At 40.5% G+C, this 23,060-nt stretch overlaps 1 protein-coding gene across 8 annotated transcripts in view; it reads right to left on the reverse strand.

The window, feature by feature from the left end:
• Window positions 1-23,060, reverse strand: part of CSTPP1 (centriolar satellite-associated tubulin polyglutamylase complex regulator 1) — a 96,153-nt gene that overhangs the window by 65,975 nt on the left and 7,118 nt on the right. For 4 of the 8 annotated variants that reach the window (XR_011097074.1, XM_068683757.1, XM_068683756.1 and 1 more), the window contains exons 2-3: window positions 20,837-20,939; window positions 4,157-4,287 (exon numbers count right to left, since the gene is read on the reverse strand). Coding sequence is in view for 7 of the 8 variants with exons in the window: in XM_068683757.1 (XP_068539858.1) it covers window positions 4,157-4,287; window positions 20,837-20,939 (234 nt within the window). In the remaining variant the exon portion in view is untranslated. Of the gene's footprint in view, window positions 1-4,156; window positions 4,288-6,234; window positions 6,409-8,897; window positions 8,940-9,071; window positions 9,244-20,836; window positions 20,940-23,060 lie in introns of those variants that run through there. The other 4 variants (XM_068683758.1, XM_068683761.1, XM_068683759.1 and 1 more) reach the window with 4 other exon arrangements.

Here is a 23,060-nt window from a genome sequence, read left to right on the forward strand (position 1 = left end):
GCCATGGGGGTTGGGAGAGGCATATGTTGACCTTATGAAGCTTCACAGCAGAACTCTGCAGGGGCTGTTTAAACTGAGAAAGCACAGTTTTAATTAAAGAGTCCTGAGGAACAGACAATTCAAAAGAGCAGGTCAGCTAGATTCCAAGAGGTCAATTTAAGCATAAGAGGAGGGAAAACAAGACTTCTGGTCATTTCGCCTTCCTCTGGGAGAAATCTGTTTCTAACCAAGCATTATGCTCTGTGTTTCTCAACACAGAAACTGGCTGTCCCTCTGACCACCTCCATGGGTGTTGTGTATCATCGGTAAGTGTTTATGGGATGGAAAAAATTTTGTCAAGTCCACCCCAGTTTCTTGACACCGGGTCACATTCTAAAATAAACCCAATTGTATTTTTTCCCCAGTGCATGGAATCCCAGATATGCTTATGCATACTTGAAAACAAAACTCTGAACTTTGCTAAGCTTTGAAAAACAGTGGGAAACCCTGTCAAAACCAGATCCGTTACATTGAAATCCTCCTCCTTTTTCTTTTCCTAAACTTTTTGTTTACTTTTTGAAGTGTGCTATGTTGCTAACACATTTAGTGAAGCTAGTGATTTTTCCTTGCTATTTGGAGACAAACTGAAAAATTAATCCAGTCTCCAAACAATAGAATGCATGAGCAACGTCACTAGAACTGATCAAGTATCAGGGCTAACATACAAAATCCTAATATAAAAGGTGCTTCATTTCTCCAAGAAGAACTACATGCCTTTAATTCAAAAGGATAAGGAATTAAGCAGAAGGGTAGTATCTACAGGCTGCCAAGGGAAACAATAATTTTAGTTCATTTCAATTAGTCTATGTAGGGTTCTGCACATGCACTGATTATGAGTATTGCTCCTGTTCAGATCTCTCTTATTGACCCTTTGAGAACTCATGGCTAGATACATCTGCTTGGGTGAACAAAGTGCACCAAAATCCAGACATGCTTATTTCAAGAATTATAGATCAAGTAGTAAATCCTACAGGGATTTCACTGCATTGAGCAGAAGCAAATAGCAGCCAGATTAGTTGGTCAGTTCACTCATTTGTGAAATATTGCCTGCTTTTCTAAAATCCCAATTAAATTCTCAAAGCTGGGAATTTTTATTTATTTGTTGAGATTTTTATACACTTAGCAATCACATTGTCTCATAGGCATCTTTAATCTTATTCTCTCTTGCTTCATCCAGAGTGCAAACTTTGATGCAAGTTCTTGTTTGCGTTGATCTACATCCTCAGAGCCAGCATTTATGCAGTTTGTACACACCACAGATAGAGAAAACTAAGAAAAAGACATCCATTCGCTTCTAAAACAGAAATTCAGGTCTGGAATGAAACTGAAAAGAATCGAAAGGGATGACTGGCACCAAACACATTTGTGGCAAAGGAATAAACAACAACAGAAACTTTCCATTCACCTGACATAGTGCACCAATTGTAGAGAGACACTAGTTCCCTTCTCAAAAGCTATATTCCAGGATAATCTGGAGCAATACTGCTTCTAATTCCAGAACTGGCAGATTGTTTGCCCTGTCATCAGTTGCATGGTGTAGGATTACCATAACAAAATTTCTGAACAGGACTCTTAACTTTTCTACCTCTTGTACATAATTAAGTTAAAATTGTCCTAATTGTATCAATGTAAAATGACATGCTGTACCAACAAACTGTCTTTAGGTAGAGTTATGATTCCATGCAAACTCATAACTATGTTTCTTTGATATATACATGCAGTCTTGCATTCTCATTCAGTGATCATAAAGAAACAACTAATTTCTGGAATAATCTAATTAGAAGACACTCTGACAGCCATGCTTCTAAGGAAAGCTCCAAGCTGAGAGTCTTACTTGCTTTGGTTATCACTTAAATTTGACTTTTTCTATTGTAACAAGACATATTTTGTAGTTTGGATCACCGAACTAACTTCTGATTGCTGTCATTTGTTGTATAACATTATTTCTTCCTGCATTCACCCCCAAAACGTCTTATTTCTGATAAATATATCCAGGTCTAGCCTATGCCTGAGAGTGGTAACAATCGTCTTTCATCTGCCATGTTATAGAGGTTAGGTCACAGCTGCTTCTTAGTAAATTGAGTTTAGTGGTTAAGAGACCATGGATGTTCTGAGTTCTCTTATGCACAAGTGTAGTATTTTGATTGCAGATACAGAGTAATTCCTTTAAGAAATGAATGCCTGTTACATGATGCATTAGGGACAATAAGCTCAGAGCAAGTAAAACTAAAATGAATTAAAGCAAGGTTTGAGATTGTAATTACTGATATCAAACCAGAGAAGTTGGACTGAATGGCTGAAAATCTTGTCAGCAACTTCTCTAAAATTGATTAATTTCTACCTCTAATTAACTTAAAAAGGAAACATATATAAACAATGTATAAATATACAGGTAAACATGTCGTATTTGCTTAGACTAAGAAATACAGCCACTGGACTTTGAAGTCAGAAAAATATATCCTAAGCTCTTTTAAAACCATAACCAGAGTATAGTAGCATTCACCTGAGCTTTTGTTCTTATGGTCCTCCCTTTCCTTTCAAAGTACCTTGGTGGTTACATTTTCATCCAAGACCTTTTCCATATTCACATAAAACTCCTCTGAGTATTGACTTATTATGTAGTCAAAGCTTTTAGGTCCTTTCTAACAAATCCAAGTACCTATCATCTGGCCAGGTCAGATGTTAGATAGACAAAGTCTGGTGAGAACTTGCATTGGAAGTACAACAATTGGTACCTTCCATCACATAGCTTCTCATTTTGTCAACAAGGTTCACCACTGACAAACTGCAGTTCTGGTGGATGACTTCTTCACTGTCGTCTCTCAACTCTACTACAGAAACCTGTTCCAGGAATCTGTACTCTTTCTTTCTTGACCAAGACCTGACCTTACATCATAGATGTCTTCACGGCATACTCATTAGATTAGTACCATACAATTTACCTGGTATCTTAAAGGTGTTATCCTTAAACCAAAATAAATGACTTAGAACATAACAGAACTATGACTAGCAAGAAGGTGTTACACACAGCATACCTAGCCACCTCAGTAGCTAATTAGAGATTTTGTCATGTTTAACTACAATTGTCAAATTTCAAAGGATCTAAAACAGATATGTCAAAAGTCATCTCCTTATTTATACTCTTGGAAACTGTTCATCATAATCAGAAGCTTTGCAAAGCTTAGCTAGAAGTTGAGTATTTATCTGTATGTACAAAGATGGTTCTAGTCTTCCCTGCTACAAGAAGTGAGGCTGAATAGCTTGAAACAACTGAGGCTCATAGTCAAAAAGAAACCAAAAAGCAAAAAACAAAACAGACAAACAAACAAAAAAAACAAACACCACTAAAATTCATATTTGTACAACAACGTTTAGTATGTTTGCTTAAAATTTTAAACTAAAAACCAAACCAAAACTTAATTTTAGTTGCATGTAGTTACACGAGTTTATTTTGAACTCTGGCCAGTTCTCCAATACCTAATCTACAGTGTACAGCATAAGAATAGCTAGACAAGATAGTACAGTGCTGAATGGTTATTTTGGCATTGAATCTTTTTCCTTGTGGGTGGGGTTGGGGAAGAGGTCACACAGTTGTCAGTGGTCCCTGTTCCATAGTCATCAGGGTCCTGTAATGTGATCTAGGAGATGTTCCAGGACTAGCTCAGGCACAGCTTAGGCTGAGCTAGTTCACCACCCTACAGCCCAACACCACTGTAACTCCTACCTCCTGCAGAGCTCATGGTCAAAGCACTGGGCATTTAGTGCTCTCAATCTGAATACAGAGTAGGAAGCATATCTCCACAACTGCTATCCCACTCCCATCCACTGACGACCAGCATTTTTTTTTTCTTTGCATCCCTGTGCATAGTCCCACAAATGTCCTCCCTCCGGTCTGTTGTTGCTCAACACACTGTTCTGTAATGGAAGGAGCACAGGCAACAAGGTGCCCCTATACTAATTTTCACATATTCCACAGGGTACTGTGATTATGTTTCCCTTTTTACAGCATTAGAACATTCAGCCAGTGTGCAGTGTCAGTATTTGTATTGCACTAATAGCCTAGCTAACAATTTTGATGTCAATATAACAAGATAGCAGCAGATGCTGGAATACTTGCCTCCGTTTTTCCCCACTGTTCGGAAACATCTCCAGAAGGTCCGAAGAAAAGATGCTCTGTTATGAGGGGTAGCTTGGACAAAGCTGAACTCACGGAACAAAATGTGTGTTCCTTGACGCACACTGTTAAAACTGTGGAGATAAAGTAAAAACAACAAAACGTTAGAAAGCTGAACCAATGTGAATGTTCTGGGGCCAGCTGGAACAGTAGCAAAAAACCACTGGCAGTTATATTTTGTGAAACCAAATCTCTAAAGCTTATATCCATCTGTTCTCTAGAGAGAAGACTATTTGCAAAAACCACACATTGAAACTTAATTATAGGAATTAAGGGTTTGTCAAAGTAAAATTCATTCTAAAGAATCCCAGCAAGGGGTGTCCAAGAGCCACTTAAATTCTTGAGACCAATCCACTGGAAAATGAGTGGCTAAGAGTTACTGTTGTTTGTCTGACCAGAAGATGCCTTTTCTTTTAGCACCATTTGAATTTCATTGCTATTCTCACCAGTTTTCCCCGAAGCCACAAAATAACAACAAAAATCTTCTTCAACAGAAGTCTCAAGATTTTATTTCTAGGTTACTTGACTGAGACATGACTGTACTGAACGTATAAAATCTGCTTTAGTTGTCATGAAAACTAGACTGGCACCTCCCTAAATAACACTTTGCACTAGTCCATTTTGAAAATAGTAGCTGGTCATTATGATGGAGAGTCAATTTGATATTCACAGTCTTGGATTTTAGTACAAATTTCTCATATTTGACTTGTAAGCACTTCAGGGTAACTTCTTATGGTAAACATTTGTCTTAAAAAGGTTTCTCTGAAGTGTAAGAAGCTCTCCTTTGGGTACGGTGGAGCTCAGCATGTACGAACAATAGAAATGCAAATACAAACATTATATACCAAAGGTACAATGACAGGGTTGCCTCAAAGATGGATTTTGCGCATTTCTCTCTGAATCATGCAAGTGGGACAAAAGCTTTCAAACACTCCAGAGAGATCATTAAAAACATTCACATGGGACAGCAGCTTAACTTGCCTGCACAGTGGAGAATTAATGAAAAGATACGAGCTTATCTTTCATCACAGCAGAACCTCTCCGTAGGTAGCATCTCCGCAACAGAAAAAATCCAGTGGTCAGTGGGAGCCCGTTCAGTTTGCAATTTCAAAATCATCTTCTTAAATATAACTAGTTTCAATCACCTTTTTATGCTGCCTAGCATAGAAAAGGGCCTCACATTTCAGAGAGAATTATACCAGAGATAGCAAAAATTAAAGCCATATTATTAGTTTAGGGGGATGGGAGGGTGGAGTGGTTGTAGCCCTCCTATTCTGAAGGGAATGCAACTCACATAAAATAAGTACAACCACATTATGATTAAAAAACACTCATCCTTGAATCCTGGAAATCAGGAACACTTTTTTCTGTAAATATCATGAACAAATTGATTATTTCACATTTATGAAGCCTTACTCATGCACCTGTGCTGTGCAAGCCAGTGAAAAGCACAGGCATCGTAGCAAAAGATTTAAGTAAATAAGTAGAACCTGTGTCTGATCAAAATATCCCAAAATTAGAGGAAAGAGCTCCCATGACTATTATTGTAAGTGAAGAATATTCACTACAAAGTGTTATAGCTCATTACTTAGAGGGAAGAAGTACAGAGCAAGGGAAAGAAACTTGCTTTAAATCCCACAAAGCAACTGTGACAAAGCTGGAAATGGCGTTTCAGATCATCTCATCCCAAACCACAACCTATAAGACTTTTTTGATTTCTTATTTGCATTGTTTTGTTGATGATTTGACAGGCTGATGGAAAAAAAAAAAAAAGAAGGGTACAAATGAAAAAGAAGCAGCTTGGTATAATTGAAGAAGGCAGCTTTCAGAAAGATGACACATAAGGGAGATATATAGGAAGAGGAAAAAAAGATGAAGGCAAGAGTACGGTTGTACAGACCCCTGAGGGAACGAGAAAGAATACTCAAAGTTTAAATCTGAGAAAGAAATAGGGGGAGGTTAGCTGCACAATGATTTATCTAAATGTACCCAAGTTATATTGCTCAGAACAACTACAGTACCTACACCAGCTGGAAGCAAATCCTGGCACATCTATAAGGGAAAGTTCCAGACATGAAGCTAACATACTATTAGCTCACAGCAGACAGCTCTGCTATATTACTCCTTAGTCCTAATAAGAGAAAACTGAAGGCACTTGGATTTTCAGCACAGGATGGCTCTAAAGCTAGCAGGCAGAAGGGAATGATATCATTTGTTGTTGCTTACTCGGCTATAAGAGTGGGTGGATATGTTGGAACACAGCACACCTGCGTGTACTGACAGCCAAGTGCCGTCAGCTAGTTGAGAGAAGAGGCACATTGCTTCTTTCGTTCCTCATCTCTTGCAATAACATTTCATTTAACTATACAATGGGAGGATTTTGCCCCAAAACTCAAGTCTGCAACCACAGGAGTTAGTGTTATCTCTGTTAAGATGCTGCATTTCAGAAATTACTTTATACATTCTTTTTTATAGTTTGCAAGTGCTCAGCTCAAAGGAGAGCGCCACCTCCTGCAGCCCACGGTGGAGCTATCCAGCAAGCAGCCCACTGAGATCAACAGGTCTGTTCTCAGGCAGGGTCAACACCGCTACCAGGGACAGGAATTATCTATTTCAAACATATTTTATAATACTTACATTAATTATTTTATTGTGGGTAGAGAGGCAGTACAAATCTAACACTGGCACCTTTTCCATAAGGATGACCCAGAGATGAAGTTATCATTAATGTGGCAAGTAGCAATGGCCTGCAGGTAAACTCTGCTGAAAGCAAAAGGAATGGTGACTACCAAAACCTACTGCAATTATTTCAACTGCATGTCTGCAATGTGACCAACACATTACCTTTGATTTTAATATACACTTGAACAGATGTCTTTTCCAGTTTCTTTTGAACACAGGAATAAAAGAAGCTGCCCTCCCAGAGGAATGGTTTAAGTAAGCAAGATATCAACTGCAAGGCAACAAACTTAGCTCGAAGATTCTCAGCAAGTTTAACAGCTGCTGAGGTTCCTCCCTTAGGATTGCTCAGTCTTTTCCTCTATCTGTCCTCCTCTCACGGAACAACTCATACCCTCAGCAAAGTCAGGTGGCCATAGCTCAGCAGCACATTGTGCAGGAGAAAGACCTACAAACTAGGCTATCTTTACAAGCTGTTAGTTTGACCTCATTCATTTGAAAGCGGGCTAGTGAACCTAGAAATACAAGCTGGGAAAATAACTCCTCACTTATCTGGTTAACTCCTCCTTTCCCCCCTTTCAGGCATTCAGCGTGGCCATTTGCAGAGAATCCTCCTAGAAGGAAGCTTAGGAAGTTTCAAAGTCTTCAACTGCAGGACTAATGGCTGTCCTGGCCCTCTACCTTACCAGTAAATAGTGTAGACAAATAAGACCACTACCAGAAGTTATTAATGACACGATTATGTTTGTCTGAAATAAAAACTGAGACCAGGCAGTGAGTTGAACATTAACACCAGTTTACTGCAGACACTCGTATTTCACACAAGAATTGTTACACAACCAGGTACTGTGCTAAGCTTCTCATTCACTTAAGAGAATATTCTGGGGAAAGATGAGACAGGTTTAAAGCAAGGTTCTTGCTCAATGGGAAACTTTGAAGAAGCTTTTGCAGTAGGGACCTAAAGGTCTTCCTTTTTCACTCCTTTCCATCATGTGCCCTAGAGCAGCCAACCCAAGGAATCAAATCTCTTCCGATGCCACTGCTGAGAAAGCTGCATCTTGCAGCACACCCAGTCCATGCTTGGGGGATGGCACGTGCATGGGAGAGGAAGAAAAAAGTTTTGGGAGGAGACAGATAAAACAGCCCCAGCTCTCAGAAATGGCTGTGCTGGGAACCCTCGCACTCAGGTGCTGCTTCTCCAAACAGAGCTGCTTTCAGTAAGGCTTTGTCTTTTGTGTAATTACATTTCGGCAACTTGCCAGAGTTCAGAAACTTTCAAGCACTCTTTTCAAACCTTTGGACTTCTAAATAGATTGTAAAAGTCCCAGGATGCTATGGTAACATCCCAATTGAAACCCACTGCAGTAGTTAGCCTCTGCCTGCTGAACTCGGGCAAAGCCAAACATGCACAATGCAGAGAGAGCCCCGTGCCCTGCAAAGGACAGAAGTTTGCCAGCGCCCCGCTGTCCCCCTAGCAGGTGCCACCTTTGGTTACTGAATGAGTTCTCAGGGCCCCTTCTCTACTAAAGCAATGAACAGGGACCGTTATTCCTTAACTTACACCATACTGCTTTCATTTTCCACCAAGAGCATGATGAAGGAGGAAAAGCTCACTTTGCTGGCTTATGCTGCTTCTGCAGAGAACCTGATGTCAACGCTGTGGGTATTTCAGGGTTCGTTTTTCTTGAAACACACTTTGGACTGGCTCTGGTTTGGTCTCCTGGACTGCATGCTCATTTGCAGTTGGAACACATCTTTCAGTTTAGTTCATCTGAAAGGAACCCAGGTCACGAGCTCCAAGTCTGCTTCATGGTGTGAACCAAAGCACAGTAAGTAGGGATAATCAGGAGTATTAGGATTAGAAACTACGGTACAATGGGTAACAAAGAACTAGCTCTAGCAATAGAAAATACTGGAATTCAAAAGGCCTTAAAGCTCAGGCAATTTCTGTTGTTAAATAACTCATCCACGCACAAAGCATCCCGAAGCGACCAATCACACTTACTCAAGGTTTTGCTCCAAAATAGCAAAGTCAGGTTTACCTTGCCTGGAAAGAGCCCAGACAGGGGAAACATTTAAAATAATGGGCATCACTGAGAAAAAAATCCCAGATATACTGCTACGATGAATAAAGTACTACTGAATGAGCATAGTTTAATGTAAGATTGCTGTTCCTTACCTATTTAAGTTTACTAGGCTACGTGCAAGATGCAGACCAATCATTGGATTATTTATTGGATTATCACTCTTGGAAGGTAGCAGAGAAATATCAGCATTCCTCAATGCAAAGCTGTTGTACCAAGTGCTTTGTGAAATTCCAGAGATATTAAGATTCAGGACAATGAAGTTAACCTAAAAGAAATCAACATCTTCCTCTAATGAAATTAACAGTGCTTTTTAGGCACTTCCTTTGAAATGTGTTAATGGTATTAAGGTGAAACAGATGCTGACAGTTATTCCTGATGGCTGACTTTAAGGAAAAAAATCCTTTTTTAACAACTGGGCAGATAGGAAATCATTAACACTTAACATTTTGGTGCGACTGGGTGATGTAACACTGCAAACAGCCTTTGTGGGTTGTTTTTTTTTGTAATCCGTTCTGTCTCACCCACTCAAGTTTATTTCAGCTGTGGGGAGCGGTAAGAGAGGAAGGAGTGACACAAATGTTAGAGATTTGTTTTCAGGCTTTCTGGTGTAGGCCCAGGGATATCTGTATTCATGGCAGCATTAGTACAGGTGGTACAGAGATTATCCCCAGTACCGTCTGAAAGGAAATGAAGCACAGCACCTGTGACACAGCTCAGATAGGCAGCAAACAGGCCTTCTTATGTTGCTTTGTATCAAATCAAACCCTCTGAGACCAGTCTACAGATTCTGGAGAAGGAAAGGATAAAAAGAGTTGCTGTGCTTGCTTTTTATTACCTGGAATCCCTTTATCTTTTTAGAGTCCCCTCCCTTGATTTTTCCTGTGCTAGGTCAGTAATTTAAGACCTTGAAGCTTTCAAATCAAAAGCTAAAATGACCTTACTGTGTTGAATTATTAGCCCAGGATTTAAAAACAAAAGCAGCAAATGGGGGCTGGGAGGGGAATCTCTTAAAACAGAGGCCTTTTGATCAGAGCAGCATCCTGCAGTTTGCTGTAACTCAAGCTGGCCATTCTTACAGAGCAGGAATTAAGGACTCCCCCTGCCAGGCAGGGCCCTATTAAAACACAATAGCTGCTTGAAAAGAGTAAGGCAAGCTGATATGGATATAATAGGCCACATATTGAGGCCCCTTTCTGCTTTGAAATAAAGCCGCTGCTTAGAGTTATGAGCTGGGAAATCTAGTATTTGGAAAGATGGGAAGGGCGTACAATGGCAGGCTGTAAATAGCCGTGCAGAAGCCCTCCAAGGTGCTTAAGGAAAAAGTAAGGAAGCCTTCAGAGATAAGCATCAATCACCACGAGTAGCTTTTTCAGTCTGATCAGGTAATTTCAGACCACATGGTGCTTCAGTGAGCCTAGAAAGGTCTTGCTGGTATAAATGGAGGTTTAGTTTTTACAGCAGAATACAAAAACACAGCGTGTTGCCCACTGCAGTGACGGCTGCATGAATGCTGTTAGAACAGGTTTTAAGGAGATCACCACGTTGCTACTCAGCTTCCCTCAAAAACCCTTGCCCTCCTTGTACCTCAAACATTAAATAAATAAATAAGTAAAATGCAGAATTATAACTACACCAAGGAAGGTGCTAACTCTCCAGCTAATGTGTTTAGTATTTGTTCAAACTCGTCTAGGTAGACATTTCTTGGGAAGAAGAGGGCTCTGTATTGAACTGCTCAATAACCTTCGCTATGCAGATGGCATGGGAGATTCAAGCCTTCAATAAGCATTGCTAACACCATGAACTCCATTCTTTGCCTTCTTTTATTTAAGTGGATATATTGTTGCTCTACCTGTCACACTGTGGAATTGATTCACTGTCTCTGAGATGCTACAGCAACTGTTAAGGGAACTGGGGGCAAGGGTGAGAGAATGGCACAAGGAAGAGAAACCATTAAAAATGCAAGCATCACAAGGTAGCAGTCAGATTACTTCCAGCCTAACAAATCTGGAAGTTGCTACGGAATTGACAGTGGCTGGAGATGGAACTTGATACCAAAAAGTCAATGTCCACTGAAAGAGGAGTGTGAATTTGAGAATCGCTGAATGACTGAACCCATCTCGTACCATTGAGATCAAAGTAAAGGCAAACTGGCTTCTCAGAAAGGTGAGGGCCTGCTTGTTCCACTCTGCACAGCCTCCTGTAGGTCATATTGCCAGACAGTTCAAGACAGCTCTGTTATAATAAAACAGACTTTTAATTAGATTAAAAGATATCAGTACAATTGCATTATGATGGTGATGATCCACAAACCACTGAAACAGAAACTCACGGCTGTTTTAAAAGGAGATTCAATGCTGCATGGTTCTGCCATGCGCGCAGCTCCAATATTTGCTTTTTTCAGTCTTGGCCAGAATGGAGAAATTTAGAATAAAAAAAAAAACAACAACCAATATTCCCTCACCTGATTCAGTTGCACTGGCAAGAACCACAGCACATCAGAGACTGAGCAGCTTCCAGGATTTCCATCATGGCAACAAATGAACACTGCCAGAATTCCTCAGCAGAGATGAAGCTTTATCATTTTACGTTAATGTTAGGTCTGCATTTAGAGATTGCTGAGCTAAACCACTTTATGCCCGCTGCTTGGCTGTAGCATTGACGAGCTACTGTTTGTCCAATTCATTTGACGAAATGCAATGGGATTCATTTTGTCAGACATGAGATTACTGCAAGTCTCTGAGGCTAACGTTCTGGAATCTGTATGGTTTCAACACTACACAACAGCAAAAAAACTCAGGTTTATTATTTTTAAAAAGGAGAGAAAAGGAAACTAACTAGAAGAACTATAAGGCTTTCAGCCATCTGCTATTCTTGGGAACGCAGAGACATTTAAGGGATTTTACCTTGTAAAGGATACAGAATCCTATAATAGGATCTTGTTGCATCCCATGCTGTAGGCATTTGCTGATTTTTACAGCTTGGTATACCCAGTTTATGAGAAATTTTACATTTGTTGGCCATGTTCTTAGCAAGACAATTGGAAATGCTCCTCAAAATTTCCTTTAACACCACAACATTTTACAGCCTAAAAACGAACACAAAACTTCTTCCAATATCCCCAAGACAATAAATGCCTAAATTCTGTTCCATCTTTTCTTAAAGATCTTTCCAGGACAGATAAAACATTCCTCAAACTTACATTACTTTATTCTACTTTAATACAGTCTTGTAAGTTTAAATGGATGGAAGCCAAACATTCTTCTGAAATTGATCTCCCGTTTGCACATAGTCTAGATTCATGCCAAAATGCTTCATTAAAACTAGAACAAAACCAAATGAGGTTGTAATACAGGGAAAGGTATAGTTAATACTGAAGCAATCATGTATGCAACAGTGGTTTTCTTACAGTTTGAGACATCAAAAACTGTTTTGGAGGAACTAGTGTGTTCCAAAAAATTTCCTTACAGAAAAGGAAGAGACTATGACATGTAAATTCCTAAAAAGAAAAAAGAGTATAGTAAAATGAAGTTACCAGTGGGTACTAAGCTTCCTCCATTATTATGCTTTTCCAGAACTCCTATTTTCTCCTGCATTTCTACTGAATCCCCGGTGCCAATTACACATTACTAAAACAGTTTTCTTCAAAACATTTACAGAAGCTGCAGGAAATCCAATCCTTACGGCAAGTGACCAAGCATGACAAGAGATTACTCTTTTATATACACATTGCAGATTGTAAGCAAAAGACTGTAAATAGACCCACTACATCTGTTGTGGATAAGTCACTATTTGCCTCTTTTTCCAATATATTCCAACCCAGAGTGACTCAGCAAGCACAAATAAGCCATTTTCCAGAATGATGGAGAAAGATGTTTTTCAAAGTGATCTCAGCATTGAGTGTTTACTTTGCATTACAGAAAGCTCTGCTCCAGAGCTTCCCTCAGTGGAAGACAGACAATATACGATTCTGACTCGAGGGCCCTCTCACTTCTGCAAGAATTCAGACTAAAGCAGAGCAGAAATATGTGATCAGAAATGCAAGAACAGGGAGAAGGAATTAAGCGTCAAATACCACAGATATAAAAAAAAAAAAAAAAAAAAAAAAAAAAAAAAAAAAAGCAACAAAAAAAACAGTAGACAGTTGGAGAAAATAAAATGAAACAAAAGACCCTGTAGCGTCCCAAAAGTAATACAATGATCATCTATAAAATACCCAACTGATGAAATAAGTTATGGCGAAATAACCCCAAAGAACCCATGTACAGGAGTTTCCCTAAAGATGTTCTTAGGAACTGCAATGACTTACACATCTATTTTGTTGCACTGCCAAATGCAGACAGCAGGGGTGGACCAGGGAGTAGGAAAACTGTATCACAAACCAAACAGATCAAGTTAAAATTACTTCTGTTACCTTCTAATCCACATGAGAGTGATCAGTTTTCAGCATATTGCAGGATCTCATCCTTTTCAATTACTCCCTAAATTATTCAAACTGTTCCAAGAATAAATTTGTACATTCAACGTATCTTAACAACAGCCTGATATTAACTTCTAGCTGGGATCATGCATGTGTGTCCAAATTTGCATTAGTAACATTAACAACTACACCAAAAACTAATAAAAATTTGGAAGCATAAGCAGAATTATTACCTAAAGCTAGACGGAGGAAAATACATTCAAACCTAGCCCAGAGAAACAGCATAAACATAGATAACTCAGATACACATCATCCTACCACTTACACCATTTGCCAGGTTTCTGGAGTTCACCTTTTGGAAAATTTCAGATGTCTGTTTTTCAGGCTCATTAGCTATCAACACTGCTTATATGCAATTAGGTTTAATGATCATTGAAGGCATCTCAGCTCTATGGCAAACATGTTGCCTTTCAGCATTCAAGGTTATAAGAAGGCATACAGATACACCCAGCTATATAAAGGTCTTCTATCAGGCAGTCAGACCACATGTGCTGCAACATGTAGTTTCCATGATGTAAAGCAATAGTAAAGAAGCAAAGACTGCACTGATACACAGTGAATGCCTCCTGGAAGCATCACAATCTGACCACACTGCATATGAAAGATGCAATTGCTCCCCTTCAGACAGCAAGAGCAGAGTGCAGCTCGGCTATTTAGAAGGGGAGGCTTACCTGTAGAGAACTACCCTGTGCTGCCACTGTGCTGATATCAAGTGCTAACGTTCCTATGTTATGGCACGTTTTCTAGATTCTGCTGTCATCAAAACAGTATTATAAGTTTCCTGAGTGGAATGTATTATCATATGCAGCATCAAACATAAACGTTGCCTTCTATGTTCAACACTATGTTGCTCTTCTGACTGCAAACTTCATCTGTTTGTCCTGCTTACCAAATATCCTCCTTATGATATTTCCTCCCCTCTTTCTTTGCAAGGGTTTGGATTCATCCAAGCGTCTCCTCGCTTGTAAGATTCTCAAGTATGTGGGAAAAAAAAGTTATATTTTTGAATATATTGGCAACAGGTACAAGCTTCAGTGGGAATCGGTGTGTTATTCCCATTAATATATGCATTTTTTCCAGCTGTTTACTCAACAGCAGCCATCCCAATCAGCATACTTGTCAGGCTAGGACTTGTTGCAATGTTTGTTGCAAAGAAACAACTCTGGGAAAACTGGGACTTCACAGAACCTGCCTGTCAGATGAAGATAGGAGTACTGTTCCTGCTGTCAAGCAGTTCTTTACTGGAAACATCAAGCTACAGGCAATCTACAGGCACTGGACAAAATTTGTGTAATTTTAAATGACAAATTATCTGAGTTATCCACCCTCCCATAGCTCTCATACAAAATATATGCCCTTACTGTGTAGGCAGGTGGTACTGAAATCCTTTTTCTGCTATGGCTTGGAGAAACTTCGATTATAAGGAAGAGACAGACTTCCCGTTCTAACAAGTCTCCTCTGTAGAGACAACAAATGGACTTTAACAGAAAGGTTTTGTGTCCGTTCACCACACATCTGTGAGTGTAGAAATATGCAACTATTATAGGTTCCCCAGGAAAATTTATCGCCAAACTCAGTCCTGCAAATCTATCTGCTCTCCGGAAACAGACACTGAAAACGTCTCACTCGTAGTAACTCATTCACATGAGCTGCAAAATCTGCTCCTCAGAGTGCTTGGCACGAGTGCTGTCTCTCAGAATGCATATATTCATTCTCTCCCCACTGATAACTGAAAAGTGAAGGAGAGACAGGCAGCACTCATGTAGTGCCCTAGGGACCAAGGAATCCCAAGCAAGAGCCTGTCAGGAGCCATCACACACATCCCCCCAGCTGAGATTTTCAGCCCAAAGGGCTGCTTCACAGCTGGGTCGCTGACAGCAGCAGCTTCACACCTATCACACAGCTCACTGCAGGCTCACACTGAGCATGATAATTTTGTAGTTTTCTCTCCAGAGCAAAGAATTGCAGAAGTCCTGAGAGCATTTGAGGAACGCAGGAAATACAATCTCATGAGCTATTGCAAAAATAGTGTGAGAGAGCTTATCAACATTTGCTGTAAGAACCTGAAAGAATTTTTACCTGCCAGATGCTGAGTTTCTCAAAACCAAAAAACACAGAATGAGGGGGAGGAAAAACAACACAAAAAACACCTTCCCCACCAACAAACAAACACACACCCGCCCCAAACAGTCTTGCCAACAAGTTCTAATGACGACACCCTGCTAGACTCCATCTCTCAAAAAGGGAATCCAGTACAACCTGTCAAAGCCCTAAGGACCTTCTCACTACTGTTTTTGCTGTTTATACTACAACCGTACAAAGCATGGAGACAATGTCGTACAGTGCTGCATGCTGTAAAATACATGCAGTACAATATAATTCCTGTCTTGAAGAGCTTACACTATCCTTACAAGCAAGATAGAACAAGTTACTGTGAAAAGGGGAAAGATACAGTGCAGATGACAGCAAGATGACGACGATAAGGCCTACGCACACAGAGGGCTGAAAAAAAAAAACAAAACATATGGCTCTGAGTTAGCTCTAAGAATCTCTCCTGTTTATAAGCAGATAATTCAGCTTATTTCCAGTTGTCATTCAGTGCTGCCTTCAGTGAGTGGCTTATTTCTCACAGGCATCCCATCTGTCCCATTCCTGGCCCTTCCCCTCTGCCTCTTCCATTCCCCCAAGGGTACTGAGACCATTTTAAACAGGAGGACATTGTTTCCTCTACACTTTTATTTAGCTAAAGAAAGGTAGACGTACAGGACTGAACAAGCTGAAAGCTTTTTTCTGATAACGAAGCTGGTGTCACTGCTATTGCCAGAGGAGGTCAAAAAAGCAGTATCACAGCTGTCCCTAAGGAATGAGTTCACCAAATTGTTCTAGCCAATCCAGAGAGCAGGAGAAAATGAGGCACCTTCATTACTATATTATTTCTCACCACGATAACATCTTCCTATCCCATGGTCTCAAGCTATATAGCACTGGCAGTCCTGTTATTCTGAACTAGATAAGTGTCCCTTAGTGTAAAAGTGCTCTACATAGCGGAGACCTGGGATTTTGAAAAAAAAACTCCATGCCAACCACACAACTGACCTAAATGCAGCATCCAGTCCCCCCTGACAGCAAACACACGCATCACACACAGCTTCTCAGATAGATATTATCAAAGCAGTCATCAGAGAGCACATGAATGTGCACAAGATCCAGCAGGGACGCTTCAAGTTAAACCCAGCTGAAACATCCTTTTACATAAACAGGGAATCTTGGACATCAGTTTGCAGAGCCCAGCAGAGGCGATGAGGCATCTGCAAAACAACAGCAAGATGCCTTTCTCAGTTGTGCTCCAGCTGGCAGGTAAACCCAAAGACATTGCACCATAAACAAAGGAAAACAACAAGTGTTCTGGAAGAAGAACAAAAAAATATGCCTTTCCAAGGAGTCTTGAACAGAGCAGGTCATCTACCTGCAAACTGGAAAAGTTTCAAGCACACTGTTAGCACAGAAAAAAAAAAAAAAAAAAGGACTAAAAGGAAGCCTTTTGGTAAAGAAAAGTTTGTGCTGCTTCTTCTAGCTGAAGGGAAATAAACACACAGCTTCCCCTTCAGATCCCAGAAAACTTGAAGTGGGGCATGATGCACATTCCCTCTGAGTGATCAAATCCACTAGCATGGGGGCCCTGCTTTTCTTGAGTACAAGAACAATCAAGAAAACAGGATAATAAATAATGTATAGGAGGAACGTGTCCCTTTAAGATATGTTGGCACAGAAGATAGGCTGGAAGAAGTAAAGCAGCATTAGTCCATAATTACATGGAGGGTTTTCAAGAGTCTCTATTTCATGGAGATTCAAAAGCAGAGCAGAGACTTCTTGGGTTTGTAACGAGCAAATACCAGTAGCATTTCAGCAGATCTATAAAATTTAGACTAGTCCTGAGAGAGGAATAATTTTACTCTTTAGCAAAAAGATGTGGATTAATTCACAGAAGAGTGATTGAGTCCTGTTCCTGTAAGAGCTGGGAGCGAGTCAGGTGAGAGAAGCCTCAAGGAACTCCCAAGATTAAAAGCAGATGTCCACATAATTGGGACAAATGAACAATTGAATAAAGTGGGTGAAAAAAAAATATCCTTAAAGACTAAAAATATTCTGGAAGGGGAGCTGCGGAGATGAGGGTCAGCCCTCTGCAATCAGCAATCAGTGCTAGGCAGTGAATAGCAGTGGAATACATAACCAGCCTCATTTCCTGAGCTAAGAACAACTCCTTGCCTGCAAAACACTTACAGCTTGATCCATACAGAGCTCTATGACCACCTAGTTTTCAACTCTGAAATTTCACTCAAATAAGCTAAACCCCAAAACCGAGTATTTTCTTAATAATTATTCATAAAATAGCTGTTGTAACTGGTACAAAGACTTGAAGTGACCCACGGTAACGTGTAATGGAAAGGCCACAACTGCTCTTCAGTGGTGAATCCAGTGAGGAGGGGTTGTCCATGCAACACCACTGTGTTGAACAGTGTGCCCTCTGAAAAGGGTTTGGAGAATATCTAACACACTAACTTCACATCCTTGACACATTAACTTCATTATTTCTGCAAAGTTACAGAAGTTGTATTACTTTACCCTACACACACTTGAAAAAAATTACTTGCTTGGGCCTACCTCCTAGCTTCCTAAATTCTGGGCTTTTAGCCTGTGATGCTAAGCGAACACTGTGCTGTCCTTACTAACGGGAAGGATTGGACACCTGAAAACAAGCTCCTTTATCTTAAATCCCTACAGCGTACTTCAAAATACAGACATGCCAATCCTCTCCCGTAGAATAACCTGGAACAAGCAAAACACTAGAACAGTACAAACAAACCTTAGGAATCTCACGAGTTATCTTAGAGTTCTAAGGTATTAAGATCAAAAAATAAAAATCAAGATCAAGCATAGCCTGAACAAACACTGACGGATGGGTGAGTAGAATTCCACTGGGCAGCAAGGACACACCACTTAGCCCTGGGAAACTGCCTATTCTGGCTGTCTCCATAGTTCTGATTATTTTTTCTCCACATAAGAAAGATTCACACATTCCACACGCTAAGAGTTTCACAGCTCTCCAAATCACAAAGGCTGTTTGTGCTTTGGTACAGGGACACAATGTCATCCGTTAAATTCCAGCTATACCACATAAAAAAAAAAAAGACAGAAAAAAAAAAAAGAAAGTGACAAGTTCTAAATTACTCACAGAAAAAAAAAAAAATGCCATCTTTTTTCTGTCTTTCAGAAAATCAGAAGCTCCATGGAAAATTCAGTGTGAACACAAAGCCATTGTAGAAAGCCATATCTTTGAAAATAAACAGGAAAAACATGAGCTCCAGCACTTACGTCAATCAGAGGGTTGTGCTCCATGCTGATGGTTCTGTTTGTTTGTCGCAATGATCTGGAATTACTATTTATGCTTTCAGAGGTGGAAGAGGGCTAGGAAGTGAAAAGGTGGTGGTTATCAGGTCACGATGAAGAAATACTGCAGTGAAGCAACATCAGCAGTTTTTAAAGAGTGTGGTAGACCTCTTTGACCACCATTTAATTTTTGAAGTATGTATGTGCAGAAGTTTGGAAAAGGCCCTGAGGTGTCAGCTTGAAAGCAGGTGCAAACCAAACCCAATCTGGACAGATGCCTGAATGACAATTTCAACTAGGTATTTCAGAGCCACCTTGTTTTCAGTCTTGGTAAACAAATCCTGCTTAGGGTGGAGGTCATTATAGTTGTGCTCTTTATCTTCAAGCTCTTGTTTACTATTTGTTCAGCTGATTAATCTTGGTATTACTTTCTGTGGAAAGTCACCTGTATCTGATGGAGTATCATCATTCCCAATCACATCGTGTGCACAGATTGTAACTTTGTTTGTCCCCAGTACCTGCTCTCAGTGATTAGCTCTCCATAACTCTCACATATCAATGACTGCTACCACCGCAACTTGCTCAGAACATGGAAGTGCACTACAGGGAAAGGTTAATAGTAAAACATAACAGCCTTGTTCAGCTGTTTGATTCTTCTTGATTGTTCTGTGTAAATGCCTTTATTCTGGAAGTCGTACATGGGACTTCCAGATTTTGTAACAGGGACAATTCACTCCAAGTGAAAGCTGGAAGTACTTTGTTGAGAACAAGACAGATAAGGAACCACCAAAAAACATTTTCTTGTTACAATGCGACCTACCTAAAAGACTTGTTCTATAAACAGAAAAATGAGATAGCCCATATCTTACCTCCTCTGCCAAGCATGGACAAAACACACTGGTCTTGAGCAGCTTCTCACCCTGTTTCCAAAACCACTTGCTTTGAAAATTTCCACTCAGACTTGCTGCATAGTTTATTTTAATTACTACTATACCAGTGAGAATCTCTGGTATCTATAAGTTTAAAATATGCATGGGGCAGGAAAATATAATGTAAGTAGTCCAGACAACTGAAATAGCAAGTTAGATCTCATTTGGAGGTCAAATTGATGCTTCAGTTAAAAAAAAACAAAAAACAAACAAAAAAAAAAAACACCTCTGGTCAGCTCAGAAAGAAAGCTGCTCCTGTGCTTTGAAATTCTCTTCCACAGACGTAGTACAGAGAGTTTTGTGAAATGCTCTGCACGTTGATTTGTCTCAGCAAAAGTTAACAGAAAAGGAAGCAAGCAAGCAAGCAGATTTTCAAATGGGCAAAGGACAGACTGAAACATACCAACTGCAAGCACACCCATTACCAAGAGATTTTTTAATGAAGCTGCCTGGAGACCTTGAAATATTGTGTAAGACAATAAATTCGCAAAACATACAGTGATCAGCTGAGTCAACATCAATAATGTTGAAGACTAGCACACAGTTTCCCTCCCCCCTAAATCCTTCTAAACTAGTAGGAAGAGATTATCTGTGCTAATTATTATGTTCCTTTTAAGGACTTACACAGATTATAAGGGAGCAAGAGACATTCTGTTAAAGCATTCAGCATGATAACAATCACACAAGGAGACAAAACAGTTCAAATTCATGCTCAGAAAAAGAAAGAATAAGTGCTGCTGAAACCAGAAGCACTCCCTGCTTTTGATACTGGCCAACAGCCCTGATTAAGCCAAGCACAATTTGTTTTTTTTTTAATATGCTTTTAAAAACTTTCTTCCCTAAAATGACTGCTTCACATGGAGGTTTGTAACAGGAGAGGTACCAAACTGTACGAAACCCATGCACGTTTCTGAAACATGCTCAGGCAGCCCTTGGCTAACCTAGTGAAATGCAGCATTCACAACATAATCAGCATGTGTCCAGCTCCATTCTCCATGTACCCTGCCTGTTTCCAAAAGCCCCCCTCAGGCTGCCCGTGTTGGCAGTGTCCTCGTGTACTTACTATTCAGTGAAGAACCTGGCAATGCCATACTGACTAATATCTTCTCTGTTCTCCAACAGCTGGCTCACTGCATCCTCCATGTACGTGAGGACATGTCTTTGAGCTGCAAATAAAAGACAGTAAGGGAGAGAAATTAGAATACAAGGGGGCCTGCAAAGCCCAGAGCCAGACTAGCCTCACTCTGTGCCTTACAAAAACAAACTAATAAGCATTTGCTCCCTCAGTTAGAGAGAAGAGCTTTAATTCTGCTAGATATGGATAGTAGAACTCCTCACTTAAACACTGCTTTCATTCCTGGCTACACAGAGGTAGTCATTAACAGTGTGGACCCTTTTTTAAGTCCCCTGAGATTCTGCAAGCAAAGGAAGTTGCAGATGCAATGGAGTTGTCTGCCTTGCTGGAAAATGCTTACTCCTGATCTCTGTTCCGAGTCACAACCATCTTTCCCATACAGATCATCAATGCTGTATCAATGGGGTTGTTGCAGAGCTTTACGTGTTCCCCACCCGTCCCTGCTTACGAAGCCAAGTAGCTCTAAGGTTGTTCTGTAAAGATCTTTTCCTAAAGGTGCAACTAAAAGTACATCTGCTTTCACGCAAGCATCAATGAATGTTCTTGGAGTGGCAGGTGGGGAACAGTTCTCAGTGCCAAGAGAGATTTATATTGCTCAACAGTCAATCTCAAGTAACTGCCTAACCAAACGCAAGGAGATTTCAGAAGAGGCACATCTGCCAGAGCCCAACCACAGAACCCCGCTCGCTTCTGAGTTAAGGTAGTTTGGTACAAGACAAACCATTTTGCTGCTTCTACAGGGGGCAGACTCTGTACAAGTCAAGCGCTTGCCAGGGAGGAAACAGCGCGGATTTGCCACTGCGAGCCTTTGATGTTTTTGGCTGGAAACCAACTCGGAGCAACAAAGAGCCGAGGCTGGGGTGATGCGCCAGCTAGCAAGCAGAAGACTTTCCAAATCTACAAGTTCAACAATCAGAAGACAAGTCACAACGAACCCAGGAAAATCGTTCCTAACCTGGAAAGCGCACAAGCCCTGTTCCCAAAGCACACGCCTCCATCCTAAACACGTATGCTACTGCACCTTTGCAAGTAGTGTCGTGTCCTAAAAAGAGCAGGAGAAAACCCTCAGGGGATATAGGAAAGGCAAAGGCTGTTCTTGCTCCTTGCCAATCTATTCCAGACTTGGCAGCATCATCCCCTCAACCAGCAACTGGCCAACCTCAGACCCACATCAATATTCTTCAAACCATTTTAATTTGTGCTTAATATCCTGGTAAGCGTCAAGCCTGTGCCACTCGATTCACAGCGTGGAAATCCCTTTCATCTTAGTGTGGGGCAGGTGGACTTCAAGAGAGGCCCGGAAGTGATTATTCCCAGTGGATACAGCGATTAAAAGTATGTATGAACATTGATTGCTATCAGGGGATTTCTCTGCCTAGAACACTTTTCAGGACAATGGCAAAATTGGTTAAGCACACCCTGGAAAATACCTTGCAGCTGATAGCAAAATGGTGAGCCAAAGGTTCAAAGATATTATCTGGCACTAAAAGATACAGGGCGTAGCTTTATTTAATTATTTTAATGCAAAGGAATAAATTTAATTTATGTGAGTGATTAAAGAAAAATAGCTCTGCGCACCTGTGTCCCCTGAGGGAGGAATGAGTCGTGCAGCTCAGTCACAGTCTTAAGATAACAGCAACTGGGTAACTTTATTCCAGCCCATCCTTCCTCCCTCTTCATTATGCAGCCCATCTTACACCCAGAAACTGTCTTCCCAGGCCCCTCGTGGGCTGTCAGTGGTACCAGGTTAAGCCAGGAAGCCCTGCTAGCAGCCAGCCTTCCACTCATGTTGGTCTGCAAGCAATGTCTGAGTTCCCACTCAACTGTAAAACCATTTCCTAAACCTCATGGGGAAGCACACGCACCTTTTGTTGAAGAGCCCCTATCAGCGAAACACATTTCTGTTATTTGGCTTGCTTGGAGTCATTAACCTCTCCCCGAAAAGACCAAGGGAATAAACAGGCACGGTCCTACAGTGCTGCACAACACAATAAGACCGACCTCTATAACAAAGACCTTTAAGTCTGCTCCTGGAGAATAAATTAACTTTCAGCATGGAATTTCAGCCATTTCTGTCACATGTAAGTGTACACAAATATGCACGGGTCACTACTGAATACAGTCCCTGGACAAAGGATATTTCTGTTAAGCT

The sequence above is a fragment of the Anas acuta genome, chromosome 5 (genome assembly GCF_963932015.1).
Source record: "Anas acuta chromosome 5, bAnaAcu1.1, whole genome shotgun sequence".
Classification (NCBI taxonomy): domain Eukaryota; kingdom Metazoa; phylum Chordata; class Aves; order Anseriformes; family Anatidae; genus Anas; species Anas acuta.